Source organism: Ceratotherium simum, chromosome 6, assembly GCF_057802395.1.
Source record: "Ceratotherium simum simum isolate JZ-2026a chromosome 6, ASM5780239v1, whole genome shotgun sequence".
NCBI classification, from domain to species: Eukaryota; Metazoa; Chordata; class Mammalia; order Perissodactyla; family Rhinocerotidae; genus Ceratotherium; species Ceratotherium simum.
Window position 1 is genome coordinate 62,675,288 of NC_141905.1, and position 21,818 is coordinate 62,697,105.

At 52.1% G+C, this 21,818-nt stretch overlaps 2 protein-coding genes across 3 annotated transcripts; one reads left to right on the forward strand and one right to left on the reverse strand.

The window, feature by feature from the left end:
* Positions 1–1,498: 1,498 nt before the first annotated feature.
* C6H10orf95 (chromosome 6 C10orf95 homolog) lies at positions 1,499–2,999 on the reverse strand. The gene is given in 3 exon segments (XM_087432515.1): positions 1,499–2,268; positions 2,271–2,697; positions 2,936–2,999. Coding segments are annotated over 2 exon segments (612 nt in total). The 5' UTR covers positions 2,632–2,697; positions 2,936–2,999; the 3' UTR covers positions 1,499–2,017.
* Positions 2,219–21,646, forward strand: SLC68A1 (solute carrier family 68 member 1). 2 transcript variants are annotated; one of them, XM_087432514.1, is made up of 9 exons: positions 2,219–2,376; positions 15,971–16,213; positions 16,667–16,749; positions 17,292–17,744; positions 17,898–18,021; positions 18,663–18,759; positions 19,313–19,484; positions 19,560–19,753; positions 20,817–21,646. In XM_087432514.1, the coding sequence occupies exons 2-9, from the start codon at positions 16,046–16,048 to the stop codon at positions 21,077–21,079; spliced, it is 1,554 nt and encodes a 517-aa protein (XP_087288640.1). In that variant the 5' UTR covers positions 2,219–2,376; positions 15,971–16,045; the 3' UTR covers positions 21,080–21,646. The 2 variants fall into 2 exon arrangements, with proteins under 2 accessions (XP_087288640.1, XP_004428065.1); XM_004428008.3 differs by lacking the exon at positions 2,219–2,376 and having other exon boundaries at positions 12,685–16,213.
* The last annotated feature ends 172 nt before the right edge of the window (positions 21,647–21,818 follow it).

Below are 21,818 nucleotides of genomic sequence, written 5' to 3' on the forward strand. Positions count from 1 at the left end.
GCCCAGTGATCATGTGGGGGTGAGGGATATTAGAAAAGATTTTAACTTCCTATATTATACATTTCTGTATTGCAAACTATTTTTTTTTTTAAACAAACACTAACATTTGAGCACTTAGTACATGCCAGGCACTGTGGTAAACATTTTGTGGGCAGGATTTCATGGATCTTCTCAATAATCTTATGAGATATATCCTAATACCATCATCCCTATTTTCGATGAGGAAATTGGTTCAGGGACATCAAGTAATTCACCTAAGGTCACATAGCAGACCCATCACACTATACCACCTCCCTGTGTTTTTATTTTTATTTATTTATTTATTTTGTGAGGAAGACTAGCCCTGAGCTAACATCCGATGCCAATCCTCCACTTTTTTGCTGAGGAAGATTGGCCCTGGGCTAACATCCATGCCCATCTTCCTCTACTTTATATGAGACACCGCCACAGCATGGCTTGACAAGCGGTGTGTCTGTGCGCGCCTGGGATCAGAACCCTGGACTGCAGAAGCTGAGCGCGCGCACTTAACCGCTGCGCCACTGGGCCAGACTCCTCCCTGTGTTTTTATAACTTAAAAAAAAAGGAAGGAGAATAAGATCAAACTAGGGGTAACAGTTCGGGATCGAGGCTTTACACAAAAGATCCTAAGCAAATTTGTCTCTGAGCTCTCTAGATACCAGGGCCGAGAGAAAAAATATGATCAGTTATAAGATCCTTGGTGCTTCAAAGATAAAAGCAAACCATTCATCAGGAGAAACACCTTTCCCAAGCGCTGAGGTTTGAGAGGACTTTCCCATGAGGCACTGTTCAATCAAGTGGTCTACAGCTTCAGTAACATACCTGTATACCCAGATAGCTGATGGCCAGCTACAAATGGAAGTTCAGGAAGAGCAATTCCATAAAGAGCCAAATTTACACAGCCTGGGCATCAGATCTGGTGGTCTGGCTAGACCCATAGCTAAAACCAGATATGTGGCCTAACCCTCCAGCAAACTCATAGAATATTGCAAATTCAGCCTATTAAAGACTGTTAGCAAGAATCAGGAGACAAGAAGTGACATTCATCTTAAATTTCCACCCTCGTGAATTTTTCAGGTAGGCTGGGTAGGTTTTATGCTTCTTTTACAGATGAAGAAACTCAGGCTCAGAGAGCCTAGTTACATGACTAGAAAATATCAGAGCCAGCCCTAAATCTATGACGTAGGCATCCCTTCCTCAGCCATGCCTATCACACATGCTCCAACAAAAGCTTATGTCCTCATAATCTCTCTGTGGGTGGTGGGCTGCAGTACCTAGGAGGGTGTTGTCCTACACACTGGAGGAGAGCTGGTGAAGAGGGGAGCTAGGCCTAGCCAGTGAGGAGGCACACTTTTCCCCCAGGCCCATTCTAATCCCACTCCACACACCCCCAACTCCTTGTACCCTAGGCTGGGAAGTAAGGCTAACATTACACAAATGGGGAAACACTTCCACCCCCAAACATAAAAGTGATCTCGCAGCATATATTTGACTTCACTCATTTATTCACTTTTCCTTGCAAGCTGGGAATAGGTGGGCCCTCAGGCTGGGGAGTCCTGGGAGCTTTGCTAGAGGGAGGAGAGGATAAAGGGAACATGGGGCCTTATTGCAGGGCAGGCTTCTAAGGGGAAGACGATGCGGAGGAGGAGAGAGGAAACAAGGGTCTAGGCCCTTCTTTCATCCCACACCCAGGCTTCCCAAGCCTAAGTAGAAGGGAAGAGTAACAGGACACCTACTCAGGGATGTCCTTGATCCCTTCTCGCCCTTCCCCCACCATCCAGCAATAACGTGAGAGAAATCAAGGAAGTGCAGGAGGTGGGCAACGGGCAGTCTTCATTTAAAAAAAAAAAAAAAAAGACAAAAAAACTCCACAGGTGACAGGCGCACTAGCCTGCAGCGCACAGCTGAGATCTCCCTCCTCGCAGGCTGGCGGCGGCGGGCGCAGGGGATGAGAGCCGCGCGTGCGCATCCCGGCTGGCCGCCGGGCCCTGCGGCGCCCTCAGCTCCGGCCTTTCCTCTTCTTCCCTCGGCCGCGCTCCGCCGCTTTCCGCGCTGGGCTGCTGTCCCCGCTGCCGCTGCTGGCGGGCGGACGCAGCACACTCCTCTGCACGCGGTGCTCGGGCTCGCGCACGCGCGGCGCCGCCTGCAGCAGGAACTCGCCCCCGCTGTAGGTGACGCGCACGTCGGTGCGCGGGTACGTGCCGTACACGCGCCGCAGCTCCCGGCGCACGAAGTCCGGCAGCTCCAGGCGCGGCCCCAGCGCAGCTCCGCCTGCAGGCTGCCGCCCTCTGGCCACGGCGCCCAGCTTTCTGCCGCCACCGTCCCCGCCGCCACGGGCGCATGCAGCGACGGCCCCAGGTAGAAGGGCGCGGCATAGGCCTGCGGAAAGACCCACAAGGGCGGCACGGCCCCCAGGGGCGCGCCCGGGCCGTGGAAGCAGTGGTATTCCCGCGGGGCGCCCCACTCGCCCGCGCTCAGGCTCCGGGGCCGGCTGCAGAAGTTGTGGGCCTGGATGGGGGGCAGCAGCAGAGGGGCGGGCAGGTAGGTGTAGGTGAGGGGCTGCAGCGAAGGCCAGACGCCATCTCCGGGAGCCAGGCTGCTGTATGAGTACATGGTCTGAAGCTCAGGCAGCGGGCATTTTTACTGGGGCCGGGGCCTGGGCCGGGGCCTGGTCCACACCTGTGGTGGGGGGGGGGTGTGTGTGTGGATACACTTGGTTCTTACCCAAGGCTCGGGGTCATCCCAGGAGCCCATGCGCGTGCCTAGTGCCTTTGGGGAACGCGTCTTAAGGTGTTCAGCTCCTACCTCATGTCCCAGGGCTGGGCCCGAACCCCAGGCTCCCAGCAGGCAATAAGGACCCCAGGCTTTTTCAAGCCCTCAGCCCTGAAATGCTCTTCCTAGATAGTTCCACACTCACCTGTCTCCTTTAGCCCCGGGGAGCTGGTCCCCAGAATTTGGGGGAGCCAGAGAGGTCCAGAGCGGGGTTCTCCACCACTTTTTAGTTGAACTGCCCTCCATGCTCTGTCTTAGCCACACCTCCCGGTTTCCAGGCAAAGGGAAACACCTGGAGCTGGCCAAGAGCCAGGCAGCCTGTGTCTACACTGGATGAGCCTGCCGGCCCCAAGCTAGACGCTGAGGCCTTTACTCAGAGTTGCCCTCACCACAACTTGCCCAAATTCACACAGCCAGTTATGGTAAGGGCAGAATTCAACCCCATGTAGCCTTATCACCAATCCATGCTTCTTTCAGACTGTCTCACAGTCCTTCTGCTTTAGGATGTTACATTAAGAACTTCTAATTCTTAACTGTGAAGAACATGGTGATATTATTCTCATTTAATAGATAAAGAACCAGAGACTCAGAGATGGTGAGCCACTTTCCCAGGGTCACACAGTCTTAAGTAGCACAGTGGTATTTGAACGCAGTCCAACTGATTCCAAAGCCCAGAAGCTGGAAAGATTGCTTCATCCAGAAAGAGCTCCAGTCCCCTCTTGCTGCAGGTCACAACCCTCCACCTCTCTCTTTCCCAGTGGGGTGGGTGGTAGTTGCTGGATGATTAAAACTGGTACTCTCTCCCAGCTGCTGGGCTGCCTTTGCTGGGGGAGGCCTCCAGTGGTAGGCAGAAAAATGTGTGCCCTCCCACTCCTAAAATGTCTGCGACCTAATCCCTGGGAACCTGTGAATCTGTTATGTTACATGGCAAGGGAGAATTAAGGTTGCAGATGGTATTAAGATTGTTAATTAGCTGACCTTTTTTTTTCTGGTGAGGAAGATTAGCCCTAAGCTAAGGTCCGATGCCAATCTTCCTCTTTTTGCTGAGGAAGATTGGCCCTGGACTAACATCCGTGCCCATGTTCTTCTTCTACTTTATATGGGATGCTGCCACAGTATGGCTTGACAAGCAGTGTGTTGGGGTGCACCGGGATCCCAACTTACAAACCCCGGGCCGCCGAAGTGGAGCACACACACTTAACCCCTATGCCACTGGGCCAGCCCCAATTAGGTGACCTTAAAATAGGATTATTCTGGATTATCTGGGTGGACGCAATATAATTATAAGGGTCTTTAAATGTAGAAGAGGGAGGCAGAAGAGTCAGAGTGATGTAATATGAGAGTCGACCAGCCATTGCTGGCTTTGAAGATGGAAGGGGGTCATGAGCCAAGGAATGGAGGCAGCCTCTGGAAGCTGGAAAAGGCAAGAAAATGGATTCTCCCCTAAAGCCTCCAGAAAGGAACACGGTCCTGCCAACACTGATTTTAATCAATGAGACCCATTTCAGACTCCTGACCTCCAAAACTGTAAGATAATAAATTTGTATTGTTTTAAACCACTAAGTTTTGACAGCACCAATAGGAAATTACTACACCTCTCCTATTTATCACTTTGCCCTTCCTCCAAATCCCAGCACCTGAGGAATGTCCAAGGCTACCTATAGACTGACCTCACCCCAGCCTGGATCTCAATGATGGGCCCTGTGGGACTGGCCCGTTTCTCCACCTGCTCCTGCTCCCCCAGGTGGATCTGGTCACACCTGTGGGGGAGGTGAGGAGAGTGTGAGACCAAGATCAAGTTGGAGCCTAGGATGTTGAGAAGCCTGTATTTTTTGTGTGTGTGTGTGAGGAAGATCAGTGCTGAGCTAACATCCGATGCCAGTCCTCCTCTTTTTTTTTTCTGAGGAAGATTGGCCCTGAGCTAACATCCGTGCCTATCTTCCTCTATTTTATATGGGATGCTGCCACAGTGTGGCTTGACAAGCGGTGCATCGGTGCGCACCTGGGATCTGAACCTGCAAACCCCAGACCGTCGAAGCTGAGTGCGCGCACTTAACCACTGTGCCACCAGGCTGGCCCCAAGAAGCCTGTATTTTAATATTGGTTCCCACATGCTTGCTGAAGACCTTTGCTGGTCTGGGGAGGAAGTTTTCAGGCAAAATGAGAAAAACAAGGCCTAAGCTGTGAGTCTCTCCACATTCATGCACCCTGATTCCAGTTACAGCCCACCCACCCCCCACTGCTGATTTTTTTAGGTGCCACATCTTATTTACTCTCAGTAAAGCAGTTCTGGAAGAGTTGGTTCTATTCCATCCTTAAGTTGCCAGTGATTTAGGGCTAAACCAGTCAGCACTGCCATCCCTCTGGCCATGGTGATTGGTTTGGGATAGCCATGTGACTCAACTTGGGCCAATGGGAGCCAATCCCAGGACTTTGTTCTCTTGTTGGGTGGAAAGAAGTGCTCTTTTTCCCCAGGACAGAAATTTGAAAGAATGCAGTCTGGGTTGAGAGGTGAAGGCATGACTGAGATGGAGCCACAGGAGCAGTGGAGCCAAGGGACAGAGAGAAATTGAGTCCTGATGACATCATTTGAGTTCTGGACTTTAAAGTTACATGAGCCAATAAATTCCTTTTTTGCTTAATCTAGTTTGAGTGGAGTCATCTGTTGCTTGCATCAACAATACACCCCTGAGTATTTTTCTCCCAGCATTTTATTATGCAAAATTTCCAAATTCAGTAACCTGAGTTGATCAGGAGCTCACTTGTGGGCAAAGTAGAGAATAGATTGGCGAAAGAGAGATGCTGGAAGCCAGTCTTAGAGGAAGTTCTCCATTAGCCCAGGAACACTGACAATCAAAACAGGCGCAAGGGAGGGGAAAGAGGTGGGAGCGGATTCGCCTGGACTTGATCCAGTATAACTGCCTGGATGGAGAGGGTAGGATAGAGGTGGATGCACATCCTTTTGGCTTGGCCACCTGGCAATCCTGGTGATAAAAACCACTAGTGGGTGATTGGAAGTTGAAGGAATGGTAGGTTCAAATCGGGCGTTTGGGGAGCTGTCCAGCAAGCAGTTTTATATTCAGGCTGGAGATGGGGGGAGTAGTCATGAAGGGAAAAGTAACAGGTGAAGTTACCAGAATAGCTGCTACCCTGGCCCGAATCACACTGTGTCATCACGGCTGCCAGTTTGTTGGGTGCCACGCCTTTTGAGGGCAGCAATCTTGTTTTTGAAGTCTCTTTTACCCCATACAGTCTATGGCCTGCCAATTTTGAGTGAATAAATCAAGAGTCTTGAAAATGGAAACCTGGGGGACCCTCCCTCAAGGGCTTTAGAAGGCCCTGGGAAAAAGTGCCCCAGTGAAGGAGACTGAAGAGGAGTTGTTAGGAGGAGAACACGGTGGAACCTAAATCAGAGAGGTCAGAAGCCAAGGGAGGAGAGAATTTCAAGGAGAGAGAGTGCTTGTGTATCTATCTGTCCCATGATCCAGGGACTCGGATACACCTCAAGAAGGCAGGCGATATGACCCCAGTTGCACCCCGTGTCCCCTCCCAGTTAGGTCTGTGCTTGGCAGCTGGGAAGGGAAATCAGAGATAATCACAAGGTCTAGGGCCGGCCCCGTGGCTTAGCGGTTAAGTGCGCACGCTCCGCTACTGGCGGCCTGGGTTCGGATCCCGGGCGTGCACCGACGCACCGCTCCTCCGGCCATGCTGAGGCCGCGTCCCACATGCAGCAACTAGAAGGATGTGCAGCTATGACATACAACTATCTACTGGGGCTTTGGGGAAAAAATAAACAAATAAATAAAATTATACAAGGTCTAGCCCTGGTGCTGACATAAAAGGGTAACTGGTTACATTGTCTGTAAAATCAGAGGGCTGAGGGACCTCAGAGTGTAACCACGGGGTATTAAGTGCAACATAGGAGACAAAATCTTTCCTATTAGGTCACATCCAGTTCTGGCCCTTGGCAGCCTTCCCCATTCCCCCATTCTCCCATTCCCCAACTGGACATCCAGCAAGGACTAAGTAAAGACTCAGGCTTTTCTCTGACATAAAGGCACACACTGGCCAGAGATGGAGAGGCAGGAGGACTCCTTTAGTCAATTTACAGAGGCCCTAGTGCGCCAGACTCCATGCTGATTGCTGGGTTTCTTGCCCTCTATTCTCAGAGCCGAGGAAGCACAGAGATGAGGGTGAGGGGTAGGGTTGGGGGAGAAATGGTCACCTTCCTTCTAGTCATGAGAGCTTTCTAGAGCAGGAAGGGTTTCTGCAATTGCTTGAAGTCTAGAAGAGAGATGATGTGTGTGCAGCTTGAGGGGACATAGGAGGTAAGAAGAGGGTCTGAAGGGGCAGGATTGGGGAGAAAGGAAATGAGATAGACTGGTGGGAGATGGGTGCTGGGGGTACGGTTCATGGGCTCCTTGGGTGTCCCCAGGAACCGGTTCAACAGACTCTAGCTTCTGGGCTCTTGAGTGGGCGATTTGCTGTGAGTGGGCCCTTTATTAGATTGTCAGGAAGGAGGACGAGAACAATATTCCTGTTGACAACAATCAACAAAGGTGTAAGGGCCAAAAGTTCACAAAACTCTTATGCCCCTGTTTCTTATTTGATGCCCACAAAACTCCTATAAGGCATAAAACAGAGGCTCACAAAAGGAGAGTCCCTTAACCAAAGAAGCAGTGGAGCTAGGGGACTGAGTCCCAGGTCCCCCAGTAGCCAAAGGCTATGCTTGTTGCCCTATCTCCCAGGGGAGGGAAAGAGCAGGTCTGGAGTGTGTCCTATTTGATTGTTTGAAAATCTAACCAGGCTTACAGACCTGTTGGCAGAACACGTGGGACATCCTTAACAGACTAGACTGAGCAAAACAAAACTTCGAGGGCCTGGGCAGGGACAGGAAGAGGAAAGACTCCTGTTCTGGGAGTCAGGAGAGCTGGGTTCTAGCTGTCTGGACCTCTTGCTCGTTGTGTGAAAGTCACTGAATCTCTCTGAACCTTAGTTTCCTCATCTGTAAAATGGGGATAATAGCACCTACCTCCCAGGGATGATGTGAGGACTCAACAAGATAATGCATGTAGAGGGCAGGCCCCGTGGCTTAGCGGTTAAGTGCGCGTGCTCCGCTGCTGGCGGCCAGGGTTCAGATCCTGGGCGCACACTGACGCACCGCTTCTCTGGCCATGCTGAGGCCGGGTCCCACATACAGCAACTAGAAGGATGTGCAACTATGACATACAACTATCTACTGGGGCTTTGGGGGGAAAAATAAATAAAATCTTAAAAAAAAAAAAAGATAATGCATGTAGAGAGCTTAACACAGTACTGGGCACATAGTAAGAGCTTAGTACTCCTTATATTTTATTATTACTATTACTAATACGACGAGGTTGGGCTGCATGGTTGCTGTTTCAGGGTCTGGCACCTGTGGCCTGAGCCCTGGTGCCCACAGCTCAAGCTGGGCCTGTCCAATCTTGTGGGGCTCACAATGCAGCATCAGCGAGTCCCAGGTTGTGCCACTGCCATCTCCTTATGGGCTCAGCTGTGCATCCAGTCAGACCACAAGGCTTGAAGGAAGGTGCCCAACTCTCTTCATTCTCTGAATTAATGAGGCACGGGAGAGTGGAAGGGGGGCGCTTAGAAAAACCTTGTGGTTTGAACTGAAATGACATTAAGCCTTCGTGGAGGTCAAAGGGAGGGGATGATTCGGTCAGGAATCCAGGCAACTTGCCCGCTTCTTGCTATTACCCACTTTCTCTTTTTGGTCCCTAACGGCAAGCGCCCATGACAAACATGGCGGCAGCAGCCTCGGGAGCGGGCACCTGCCGGGGCGGCGGTCCTGGGAGGCGCGCGGGGCCAATCGCGGGGCGGGGGCGGAGGGAGGGGCTGGGAAGCGGCCGGCGGCGTGCGCGCAGGCGCACCGGCTTGCATCTGGCTCCGGGCAGCCGTGGGATTAGGCTTCGCGTGCCAGGATTGCGGTGAGGGGCTGGTCCGCTGCCGGCGCTGAGGGGCAGGAGCGGGCCGGACCGCGGGCCTGTCAGACGCGAAGGACAGACCCGAGGGGGACGGGAATGCTGTCCTCTCTGGGAGTCCTGGGGGCTGTCTGCGGGGGGGTCCCTGAGGTGATCAGGTTGTGGGTTGAGAGAGTCTTTGGGTGGGAGAAGCTCAAGGGGCGAGGGTGGAATCCTTGCAGAAGGGCTCCCTGGGGCTGGGGTCGTGGGATGCTTCAGGCCGGGATCCAGTTCATTAAGATATTGGCTCTTAACCCTAGTGGCGTAGTAGAACCACTTGAGGAGCTTTAAAGATTTTATTTATTTATTTCCCCCCCCCCAAAGCCCCAGTAGATAGTTGTATGTCATAGCTGCACATCCTTCTAGTTGCTGTATGTGGGATGCAGCCATGAGGCCGGAGAAGCGGTGCATCAGTGCGCGCCTGGGATCCGAACCCCGGCTGCCAGCAGCGGTGCTGAGCGCGCTTAACCGCTAAGCCACTGGGCAGCCGCTTGAGGAGCTTTAAAAGAACAGGGATGTGTTGGGTCCCACCCCTAGAAATTCTGATTTAATTGGTCAGGGGTGAGGCCTGGGCCTCGGTATAATAATACCAGCAGCTCCTCAAGTGATTTTAATGTGCAGATCGGCTGGAGGACCAACACATGTTTCAGCGCCAGCTACTGAGTAAAGAGCTCCTGGGTTGATCCCAGACTCCTCAGTGGCGTGGGAGGAACGGCTGGTCCTAGGGTGAAGTTGCTGAGCCCCCAGTGCTGTTGTAGTAACCTACCGAGGAGGGAGAGGGAAAAGGTCCCTCCTCCAATAAGGTGAAAGTTCATTTCTTGCCTGAGGAGGAGGATGGGCCCATTAGTATTGGGGATGGAGGGTGGGCTGGACCCTGCTGTGGGGAGGCTGGGCAGGAAGACAAGGCTCTGGGGTGTGAGACAGGAAACAGCACACAATTCAGAGGTCAGCTGCTTGTTGAGAAAAGGACACACCTAATGTTTGTGTAGGAAAGTATACCTTTCAGGTGCATTTGATACCCCTGAGGACAGGCAGGGAGAGGAATTTTCTCCTGCTTCACAGATGTAGGAACAAACTCACATAGCTACTTAGTGATAACTTTCAGACCTGACCCAGGGTTCCCAGCTCCAAATTATGCTTATTAGTAGCCTTTTCCCTCTGTACTAACTGCTTCTCATATAGTCTTTAGTTCTTCTGAAGGGACTTGGAAGCAAACACCCACCCTCCTTCTGATGCCTCCTCACTCTAGGGGGCCGGGTCTGGCATTCTTGGTTTCCTCCACCAAATCCATCAGCCCTGCGCCCACCATAGGTTGGCTTAGAAATCAGAGAGATGCTACTATTTCCATCCCTTTTTAGTTCTTCATCTCCCAGTAACCTGATGGGGTGAAGAGGGGAGAGTTTTTACATGATGCCAGGAGACCCCTTCCAAACAGATCTGATTCTATCACGTCAGCACCCCCAGGGCCCCCATCTCATTGTCCTCAGGATGGAATCTTGTGTGTGGTTTACAAAACCCTTCCTGATCTGCTGTCTTTCTACCTCCCTGCTCTGAGCTCTCTTCCCATACTGTTTCTGTTTTTCTTAGCACAGTGCTGGGCAGTGGTAAAAGGTTAATAAATGTTACTTTTTGTTATTATCACTATTCCTCTTTGTAGACCTGTTGCCTTGCTGGACATGTTTTACTCAGCAGGGCACCTCAAGCTTCCCCAGGTTACCTCTCTGTGACTCCCACGGCCAAGCAGAACGCAGTGCTGAGGGGCACAGTGGGATCTGGGGGTGACATTCCTCTTGTGGCTGCTGCTCTTCCCTAGGGCTGGGGATGTCCATATTGGCCTTTTAGGGGCAAATCGACCCAGCAGGTATTAATTGAGCACCTACTGTGTGGTGAATGAGCCTGCCCCTGCCCTTCTGGAGCTTGGGGGCTGGAGAAGGGTAGGGGGGCATTTGGATGCTGATATAGGAGCCAAGGGACCCAAAAAGGGGCAAGAACACCTGACTAGGTATACTGGGGAAGGCTTGTGCCACTGAACTGGGCCTTGGATCAGCAGGATTTGGTAAGATGGTGGTGGAGGGTGGGCATGGTGACGTGAGAAATGCTGAGTTTTTTTAGTCAAAAACACCTGTTTTGAATCTTGGCTCCAGTACCTAATAGCTCTGTGATTTGGGGCCAGTTATTTAACCTTCAGAGCCTTGGTTTCTTTATTTATAAAATGAGGACGTAAATAGTAACGTAAATAGTTGTAAAGATTCATGATGATGGATGTAAAAGCCAGGTATGTCCTATATGCGTGAGAAATGGTATATATAGTCACGCGCCTCATAATGACATTTTGGTCAATGAAGGACTGCGTATAAGATGGTGGTCCCATAAGATTAGTACCATATAGCCCAGGTGTGTAGTAAGCTCTACCATCTAGGTTTGTGTAAGTGCACTCTATGTAGTTCATACAACAACAAAATCACCTAACAACACATTTCTCAGAACGTACCCCTCTGCTTAAGTGACGCGTGACTGTAGTTACATCTAGAGTATTTTAGGTGGAAGAAACAGCATGAGCAAAGGTGTGGAGGTGGCATTTAAAAAAGAACTCAAGGGATGGCGGGATATACCAGGCAGCGAGAAGCATCAGCGTTGGGTCCTGGAAAGACAACTTCAATCATGGATTTGGCAGAAGGGGACACTGACTAAAACCCTTTAAAGATCATGACACCAGACCTCAGAGACATGAAAAGGAATAATAATAATAGCTACTGTTTATTGGAGGTCTTCTATGTGCCAAGTACTATGCTTGGTGCTTTGTATACCTTTTGTATTTTAACCTCACAGCAATCTGAGAGGTTGGTATTATCATCCCCACATTATAGATGAGGAGACTGAGGCCCAGGGAGAGGGAGTGGCTGGCTCAAGGCCACGCAACTGGGACCATACCAGCAGTGGGGAGCGATAGGCTGTGCTGGCCTCCAGCAGGCTCTCCTGTAAGGTACCAGGTGGGGGTGGAGCTGGTTGCAGGTTACAGGATATCTCACCCAGATTATACAACTAGGCTGGTGTGGGCTCCAAGCTCTTCCTCCCCGGAAGAGGCAGGGCTGTTCTCTGCTGAGGCAGATTGAGGGTGGAGAGGGCTAGTAGGAGAAGATGTTTCCTGATAGAGAAGCGGAATCTGGAAGAGAAACCGCTGGAGTGACCCTGCACACTCCTCCCCCAGCTGCCTCTCCAGGGCAGAGGCCTACCTGGACAGGTTGCTTTGCCTCCAGCTCTGGTCTGTATTGGGGGTTGGTCTCTGGCACTCCCGAACATCGTATGTGTTCCTGCTCCTTGCAGGCCCTCCTCTTCTGACTTTCCCTTTTGTGCCCTGTCATTTTTCTTGAACTCCCTTACCACAAGCAGGGGTATGATTACCAGGATATTCTCCTGCTCTTACCTTAATCTGTTATAAGTGAGCCCAAGAAAAAGGCAGTTTCTGAGCATCTTCCATGTGATGGGCACAGTGCTCTGGGCTTCCTGGACATTAGTTTAATCCTTCCTGCACTTCTATAAAGATAGGCATTATTACCCCCATTTTACAGGTGAGGAAACTGAAGCTCAGACGCATTAAGGGACTTGCCTGAGGTTACGTTTGTAGTAGAAAGTGCAGTTGGGATTTAAACCCAGGCCCTTCTGATGGCAAAAGTCGTACCCTTTCCATCTCACCACTCTTTGAGGTTTTCTTCTACCGTTGCCCTAGCGTGGGTGCAGGGAGCCGGCTGGTGGAGGCTGAGGACTTTGCCTGCAGGGTTCACCTTCTCCAGCAACCAGGGCAGGTCACTGGACATCTGGGTAGGGGCAGGGGACGGATAGGGGGGTGGGGCTTCACTTCCTTGGCCAAAGGCTTTGGAGATGACGTAGGGGAGTTCTGAAAGGCCCTGGGGAATCAGAGAAATTGACGAGTTAAGGACAGTAACAGAGGTTGGTATTATCATCCCCACACACAATTATGTTGTGTACATAATTAATCCCCGCCCCATCCCTGTGTGGTGGATATGGAAGGCCTGAGAGGTCAATAGTAATAATCTTTAAAGTGCTCATTGCACTTACCATGCTAAGAGCTTTAAAGTATCTTCTCATTGACTGCTAACAGTAGCCTTAGGAAGATTGGCCCCATACTGCAGATCAAGAAACAGGCATAGAGAGGTTAAGCAAATTGCTCCAGGTCACACAGGTAGTAAATGGTAGAGTCAGGACTTCAGGGGACCTCCAGTGTGTCTTCTTTCCTCTATGTTACTTAGAAAGTGCCGAGGAAGCTTTAGGGTAATGGATATGTTCATGGTCTCAATTGTGGTGATGGTTTCCCAGGTGTATACATATGTTAAAACTGATGAGACTGTACAATTTGAATATGTGCAGATTATTGTATGTCAATTATACCTCAATAAAGCTGTGAAAAAAAAAAGAGAAGCATTTCCCACCCGGCGTTCCTTCAGGGGCTCAAGGGCCCCAGGGAGAGGCCACCTGGCCATCCTCCTGCTTTGGGACAATGTAGGATCACTGTGGCCTGGGGAGTATTCTCACAGACTTTAACAGCTGGTTTCAGGTAGTTTTGTCCACTTCTTCTCTCATTCCCCCACCACTAGGCATAGACTGGCACAAGGTTGGCAGAGGGGTGGGGGTGGGGCTGCATAGATATCTCTTGAGTGATTGCTACTCAGCTTCCAATGAGCCTGAGACAGACCCCAGTGAAATTCTCTCCTTATTCTCCCCTCAGAGCCTCTTTCTCTACCAGCCGGTCCCTTCTACAGCAAGAGTGGTCAAGTCCAGCCCATTCTCCCTGAGAGGGAGATAGAAGGCGAAGACCTAGGCCCTGCCCTCGAAAACCCCCCAGTCAGGTTGGAGTGGGGGCAGGCAGGAGCATCTGCTGTGCAGGGGCAGGAGGCATCAGTGAGCGCCCAAGGAGTGGGAGAAGGTCTCCTGAATACAGTGCTGGCTCCTGAAGGATGAGTGAGATGGAGATGAGGAGATGGGGAAGGTGCTTCTGGTGGGAGGCACCAGCAAGAACAAAGGCCTGGCCAGAGGAGAGGGTGGCTGAAAATCCAAGGGAGGCTGGGCTAGACAGGCTGGGAGAGGCCAGATTGCAGAGGCCCTCGAAGGCTGGGCAGGGAGGGGGAGCCATGGGACAAGGACAGGTCCTGTGGATCATTACTCTTGGACTGGGGCTGAAGTCAGCTCTCCAGGGCCTGACCCTGATGGGAAACAGAAGTTTTGGCTTTGTGTGTGAGTGTGTGTGCACAGACATGTAGATGAGGCCCATAGGCAGGCGTGGGCCACAAGGACTCGCAGAGGCACAGCCCCTGAAGGTTTGTATAAGTTTCCTAGGGCTGCTGTAACAAGTTACCACAAACCAGGTGGCTTAAAACTGCCAATTATTCTCTCATAGTTCTGGAGGGTAGAAGTCCAAAATCAAGACGTCAGCAGGGTCATGCTCCCTCTGGAGGCTCTAGGGAAGAATGCTTCCTTGCCTCTTAGCTTCTAGTGGTTGCCTGCAATCCTTGGCATTCCTTGGCTTGTAGCTGCATCACTCCAGTTTCTGCCCCGTCTTCACATGGCTGTCTTCTCTCCTCTCTGTGTATGTCTGTCTCTGTTCAGATTTCCTTCTCCTTATAAGGATACCAGTCATTGGATTAGGGCCCATCCTAATTCAGTATGACCTCATCTTAACTTGGGTACATCTGCAAAGATCCTACTTCCAAATAAGGTCACACTTATAGGTACTAGCGGTTAGGACTTGCACATACTTTTTTGGGGACACAGTTCAACTCACAACAGGGAGTTTGAGAGAAGGAAGCCACCATAGCTTCCCTCTGCGGGGAGGACAAGCACACATGGGATTATTTTTCTGAAAAGAGAACAGCAGCTTTGAGTCTAAAAAAAGAGACAGATAAACTTAATGCCTCACTGCTCAGAGTGTGGTCATGGACCAGCAACATTGGCATCACCTGGGAGCCTGTTAGAAATGCAGAATCTCAGATTACTCCCCAGACCTACTGAGTCAAAATCTACATTTTGACAAAGTCCCCAGGTGACTTGAAAGCATATTATGGTTTGAGAAGCGCTGTTCTAATAAAAATCTGACTTTTTATTTCCTTCCCCACCCGTGGTCAGTCTAGCCTACCAGTCTGTGCATGAGTCTGCCTGGTTGGAAGCCAGGCACCCTTGCTGTCCTTCATTCTCTCTTTTCATGTAACGTGTTCTTGAGTTTCTCTCCCATATGTGGAGGTCACCCAAGTGCTTGCCCTTTCTGGAGAGCATCAGGCTTGTTGCGCCAATCCCTTTGTTGCGTGCTTGGGCTGTGTCCAAATTTTTGCTGTTTATAAATGTTGCTGCCACAAAATCTCTCTACACGTTCCTTTGGGGTTAGTTCCTTCAGGTGGAATTTCCAGAATCAAAGTGTGTGAACAGTTGTGGACTCTGATCACATATTATCATTCTTATAAACTTCTGGAACCTGACATCATAGCAGCTTTCTCCATTCCACCCAGCAGTTCACAGGAACCTGATTAGAGCCAGACAGGCCGGGGTTTAGTCTGATACTCTTGCTGTATGACATTGGGCAAATTACTTAACATCTCTGAGCTTGAGGTTGCTCTCCTATAACATTGTAATAGTGCTATAAACTTTGTAGGGATTTTATAAAGATAATAATGACACCACCAACATCCATTTATTGAGCACTTTCCATGAGTTACCTCATTTAATCCTTACATTCCTCTGCAGAGAAGCCTTGATCCTCCCTTTTTCCGTTTACAGAAGAGGAAACTGAGGCTTGTGTTAAGTGGCTTGCCTGAGGTTATACCGTAGGTACATCGTGTGCCCAACCTCAGGGTTGTCACATCTGGACTGTTAAGGTCAGATAGTGTGGATAAAAGAAGATACTGAGCACACCGCCCAGCAGACGACCTGGCTCAGCACTTGTTGGATGCCTACTTTCTCTTCCCACGCCTTTATCAGCTTCCTTGGGTTACTCCCGGGTAGTGGTATCTAGCCCAGCGTTGTTTCAGCTCTATGTCATTAATGATTCCCCAGCTTTGTTTTACGCACAAACTTTCTCCCAGTGGAAATGAGTTTTTAAATGACTCAGAGATCTGGGGTTAGGAGCAGAGCTGGCTTTGATCCCTGCAGCTAACTGGCTTTTTCTTCCCCAGGGACAAGGATGGCCAGACTGCTTGTGGCCATGAGTGCTCCTCGGTGCTTCTGGGGCTGAGGTTGGGCTGGCAGCCATGGGGCTGGGCAGGCCCCAGGCCTGGTTGTTGGGCCTGCCCACAGCCGTGGTCTATGGCTCCCTGGCCCTCTTCATCTCTGTCCTGCACAACGTGTTCCTTCTTTACTACGTGGACACCTTTCTCTCAGTGTACAAGATCAACAAAGCTGCCTTCTGGGTTGGAGAGGTAGGCCAGTGCTGGGGTGGCCAGCCCAGGGGAGCTGGACAGATGGCAATGCTGGATCCCGCCCTGTCGGGAGCATGGAGCAGGCCAGGTTGCCTGCAGAGACTCAGCAAGAAAAGCTGGAGCTGGAAGCTTTGATGACTCCTCCTCAGTGGGGATTACACCAGCTCTCCTGGCCACTGTCCTGTGAGCCAGGCACTGTTCCATGTATTCACATATATAATATAGTATATTCACATATATTAATTTATCAGCTGGTTGCATTTACCAGCTGGGCCCTGGAAGGGTGGGACTTTGATGGGGGCAGTGACTGGTAGAGTGGGTTTTAGCAGAGGGACTGACCTGAGCAAAGGTTTGCAGGCAAGAAAGCTGGAGTCATCTTTGAGGGGTGGCGAGCAGGCTGGAGTAGGGAAAGGCCTGGAAAGGACACCTGCCCTGTCTCCCCTCTGCCTACAGACGGTGTTTCTTCTCTGGAACAGCCTCAACGACCCCCTCTTCGGCTGGCTGAGTGACCGTCAGTTCCTCAGCTCCCAGCCTCGGTTTGTGTGCCCTGGGGATGGCTCATAACTGGTCCTGTCCCACCTGACCCCACCCCAGTGCTGGAGGACCCCTGCCTGTGTTTGGGGTGGGGAAAGAAAGGGAGACTATTTTCAGGTATTATCCAAGCTTCCTCCCTTCCCCAGGGTCAGGGCAGGCTCTGTCCAGGATGGAGAAGTAGCCTTGACTAACTGTTGCTTTGCTACCCCAGCCTGGCTCGTTGGGCCCTCAGGACTGGGTGCTGTGCTGCTTCTGGCAGATTCCTTTAACCCATCTCTGCTTGGGCCCATCACTGCCCCTAACACTGAGAAATGGGTATCCCCCCACCCTTTGGCCATCAACCCTGGCAGGCTGGCAAGGGAGCAGAGAGTGTAGCCACTGGTGACTTATGCTTCCTAAATTGGAGGCTGAGGATTTGGGGCTCAGTGGCACCACCCTGTGTGAGTCCCACTATCTGGGCCTCTGTCCCCCCTCTGGGGCAGGGGGAGCTGGGGCCTGCCAAGGCTGCAAGGGCATCTCCCAATAGCCCTCCTCTCCCTGGCAGGTCTGGCACCGGGCTCTCCTCGAGGGCCGTGGTGCTGGCACGGGTGCACGCACTGGGCTGGCATGGGCCGCTGCTGGCACTCTCATTCCTGGCATTCTGGGTGCCCTGGGCCCCAGCAGGCCTGCAGTTCTTGCTGTGCCTGTGCCTCTATGATGGCTTCCTGACACTCGTGGACCTGCACCATCACGCATTGCTGGCTGACCTGGCCCTCTCAGCCCACGACCGCACCCACCTCAACTTCTACTGCTCCCTCTTCAGTGCGGCTGGCTCCCTTTCTGTCTTTGCCTCCTATGCCTTCTGGAACAAAGAGGACTTCTCTTCCTTCCGTGCCTTCTGCGTGGCCCTGGCCGCTGGCTCTGGGCTGGGCTTTGTGGGGGCCACACGGCTGCTGAGGCAGCGGGTTGAGGCGGCTGGCAGGGAGCCAGGGTGCCCAGCCCTGGCTGTGGATGGCAGGTGAGTGGCCAGCCCCAGCTCTCCAGGATCCCACCAGTACTCTACCGAGTGTGATTTCAACGCTGGGTTCCCTGGCTGATGGGTGGCTGCCCCAGGGTAGGGGGTGGCCATGGCCCAGCTGTAGGCCCTTCTTGACTCCCCTGTGCCCCATAGCCTGTGTGGAGAGGAGCTGCTCGTAGGCGGTGAAGAGGCAGGCAACATCACCTTAGGCCAGTACCTCTGGCAGCTGGCACACCACCGGAACTTCCTGTGGTTCGTGGGCATGGACCTAGTGCAGGTATGGGAGCAGTCCCCTCACCCCCCACTCCCACCTGGGATGGCTAGGGTATGTCTCACTCAAGGGAACAGGCTCCTTGAAAGCTGGGAAGTCAGTTCTGGGCCTTGAGTGAGGCCTGCTGGGTGATTTGATGGCAGGAACACAGGTTGGGTCGTTAGAAGACCTGGATTCTAGCACCATCTGAGCTCCTAACTCTCTGTGTGATCTTAGGCAGGTCTCAGTCTCTCCGGGCAGCTGCGTCTTCATCAGCAAAGTGAGGATATAAGAAAGAGGTGCCCCTTTGGGGACTCTGTGACAATCTTTTTAAAACAGCAAGTGCCACACCTAAAACACATGTAGTATGTAAGCTAGCCAAATTTAGAAATAGATTGTTTTTATGTCATTAAGCTTGGTTTACTAAGGTGTTTTCAATAAAAATAAAAAACTTTTACTTGTTCTAATGACAATTTTATCATTCCTTCTAACTTTTAGCAAAATTAGATAAGCAATAGGAATTTGGTTTTAGGCTTTCTGGCACATTCCATGTTGAGGGACATGGGGATAAAGGCTGCTCTTACTCCTGCTGCTTCCCCGTTGGCTTGCACCCTGTTCTTGGCACGCCCTTTCCCGGCAGCCTCCTCACTGCCCCTGTTGGGTTGCAGGTCTTTCACTGCCACTTCAACAGCAACTTCTTCCCCCTCTTCCTGGAGCATCTGTTGTCAGACCACATCTCCCTCTCCACGGGCTCCTTCCTGTTGGGTGAGTACTGGAAGGACAGAGGCTTGCACCCCAGAACCCCTAGCCCAGCTGCAGGCACAGCCATGTCTCCAGCTGGGGCCCGGGTGGCAGAGGGCACAATCTGCTGTGGGGGTGCACCTCCAGCCCCCAGCTCTGTTTTCTGGAGGAAGAATCGGGAGCCTCTTGTGGGTGTTAGGAGGTAGGGCTGCTCTTATGGTGATCCTCTTGGCAATGGTGCCACCCGGAGGTGATGTGCTGGAGTGACTGGTTAACAGTGAAGATTACAGTCTGACAGGCCCGAGTGTGTGTCTTGACTGCTTATTCACTGTGTGGCCTTGGGTGTTTTTATTTAATCTCTTTGGGCCTCCATTTCTCATCTGTAAAGTAGGGATAATAATAGTACTTACCTTAAAGGGTTATGAGGATTCAATAAAAAGATATGAAGTTCTTAGCACAGAGCCTGGCATGTTGTTAGTGTTCAATCAATGCAAACTCTGATTCTGATTGTTAAAATGCAGATAATTGTGCAAGCTGTGTCGGTGTCCCCTGACAAGGCTGCACCCCTTCTCCCCAGGCATCTCGTATGTCGCTCCCCATCTCAACAACCTCTACTTCCTGCCCCTGTGCCGGCGCTGGGGGGTCTACGCCGTGGTGCGGGGGCTCTTCCTGCTCAAGCTGAGCCTGAGCCTGCTCATGCTGTTGGCTGGCCCCGATCGCCCTGGCCTGCTCTGCCTCTTCATTGCCAGGTAGGCCCTGCCCTCTCTCACCCTCACACCTCTGTCCCACCCCTTCATTCTTGCCCGCTCTCTCTCTGCTCACAGCAACCGTGTCTTCACTGAGGGCACCTGTAAGCTGTTGACCTTGGTGGTCACTGACCTGGTGGACGAGGACCTGGTGCTGAACCACCGCAAGCAGGCAGCCTCGGCGCTTCTCTTTGGCATGGTGGCCCTGGTGACCAAGCCAGGCCAGACCTTCGCCCCACTTCTGGGCACCTGGCTGCTGTGCTTCTACACAGGTGAGGGCACAGGGGCTGGCATGGGGCTCTCAAGGCTCAGGGGGCACGGCTTACGTGGCGCACCAGCTGATAAGCCTGGGCTCTAGGTCCAGTGAAAGAGAGTGAATGGCAATTGGCCGACAGAGGCTGGGCCTGGGCTGCTCCAGGCTGCCACCCCTTCTTTGCCTCTCCCCATGAGGATAGAGGAACTGGGTCTCAGGTTCTTTGGTTCTTTCAATACTTCCTTTGTTCATTCAACAAATATATCTAGAATATCTTCCCTGCCAGGCGCTGCTCTAGGTGCCTCTAGGGAGGTAACAATGAATAAGACAGACAAGGTCTTTGCCATCATGGAGCTCAAATTCTAGTCGGGAGAGGGGCAGGGTTGGCAATAAACAGCCAAACAAGAAAATAGTAGATAGTGGTAAGTGCCATGGAAAAAATAGACCGTGTGACTGAGAAGCTACTTAGTGTGGTCTGGGAAGGTCTCTCCAAGGAGGTGACACCAGGATGTGAACTGAATGGCAAGGATTTGGTCTAGAAAGATCTCAGTGAATCCTAGACAAAGGGAGAGGCAAGTGCAAAGGCCTGAGGTATCAGGAGTGGTTAGGAGAGGAGGCCTCTGTAGATCAGGGCAGGGTTTGGATTTTTCTCTGTGCAAAGAGAAGCTATTGGGAGGGTTTTACACAGGGGAGTGACATAGTCTGATTTACATTTTTTAAAGTTTGCTCTGACTGCCCTATGGAGACTGGATTGCAGGGAGGCTGTAGCAGAGGCAGTGGAGGCTTGGAGCAGGTGGTACCAAGGGTTAGGAAGAAGTGTTTGGGTTTGGGTGTATTTTGAAGTTGGGGGGAGGTGAAGGATTGGCTGTTGGGAAGGGTGAAGTTGACTGAGGAATCTAGGAAGACTTTGAGGTCTTGGGTGGATGGTGGTGCCATTCACCAAGAAGGAAGAACAGGGAGAAGCAAGTTTGGGGGAGGAATGAAGAGGTGTAGTTTGGACATGTACATTGATGTTTGAGATGTGGCTCTGTGGACTTGGGAGGAGACCAGGGCTGACCCTATTCTTCGTGCTCTCACCCTAGGTCATGATCTCTTCCAGCAGCCCCCACTGACCCCTGTGGGGAGTGCCCAGCCCTGGCCAGAGCCCCCGGCCCCACCTCCGGCACAGGCCCCGACGCTCCGCCAGGGCTGCTTCTACCTGCTGGTGCTGGTGCCCATCACCTGTGCTCTGCTGCAGCTGTTCACCTGGTCTCAGTTCACGCTGCATGGGAGACGCCTGCACATGGTCAAAGCCCAGCGCCAGAACCTGTCACAGGCTCAGACCCTGGATGTTAAGACGGTGTGAGAGGTGTGGCAACGCCACCCTGCTGAGGACACTGCCTGCAGCCCTGGGCAGGAGCTGCTTTTGCCAGCCCAGCGTCCTGCTCCTCTGCCTTGTTGGTGTGCTGCCTCGATGACAGATGGCAGAGTGGGAGCTCCTGGGACTGAGCCAGGAGCGTCACTGAGGTCTAAGTTCCTGCTTGGCTGTCTGGCCCAGCTTGGGCAAGGGCTGGGCCGTATGTGCTCAGGAACCTGCTTCTTCCTATGGGGCAGGAAGAAGAGGCCCAAGAAGGGGTGGGGCTGCCCTGTGGTCACATGGGGTAGCTGTGGGGTGTGGAGGCTTATCCCACTACATGGCTGGGGCTAGCCCTCTGTGGGTTCAGGAACCATTTCCACCTAGTCAGGGGAAGCTGACTATAAGTCCCGCCCACCCCCTTCTGCCACCCTTCCAGTGGTTTCTCTCAGAGTTCTCTGCTTCAGTTGTGCCTGAAGTAGCATGCCCCACTGCTGCAGGGCTCCCCCACCCCGACCTGGCCTCTGAAAGAGGTTCATCTCATCACAGACTGATTAAAGTCAGTCATTTCTATTCCCATTCCTGAGGTCTGTGCTGTGTGTGGAAGTGGTGGGTTGGTGGTGGGCTGGGGAACAGGATTCTTCACTTAATAGGAAAAGCACCCTGAGAGCATTTTTCCAAAGATGAGTGGGGGCCACCCGCATGAGATTCACTGAGGTAGCAGGGAGCGCATGCAGACCTGTAGCTGTGT

Excerpts from the sequence above, each read along its gene's own strand:
- SLC68A1 (XM_087432514.1), top strand. The coding sequence starts at position 16,046 with ATGGGGCTGGGCAGGCCCCAGGCCTGGTTGTTGGGCCTGCCCACAGCC. Across the intron at positions 17,745-17,897 it reads GCCCTGGCTGTGGATGGCAG|CCTGTGTGGAGAGGAGCTGC; the intron begins GTGAGTGGCCAG and ends TGTGCCCCATAG. Across the intron at positions 18,022-18,662 it reads TGGGCATGGACCTAGTGCAG|GTCTTTCACTGCCACTTCAA; the intron begins GTATGGGAGCAG and ends GTTGGGTTGCAG.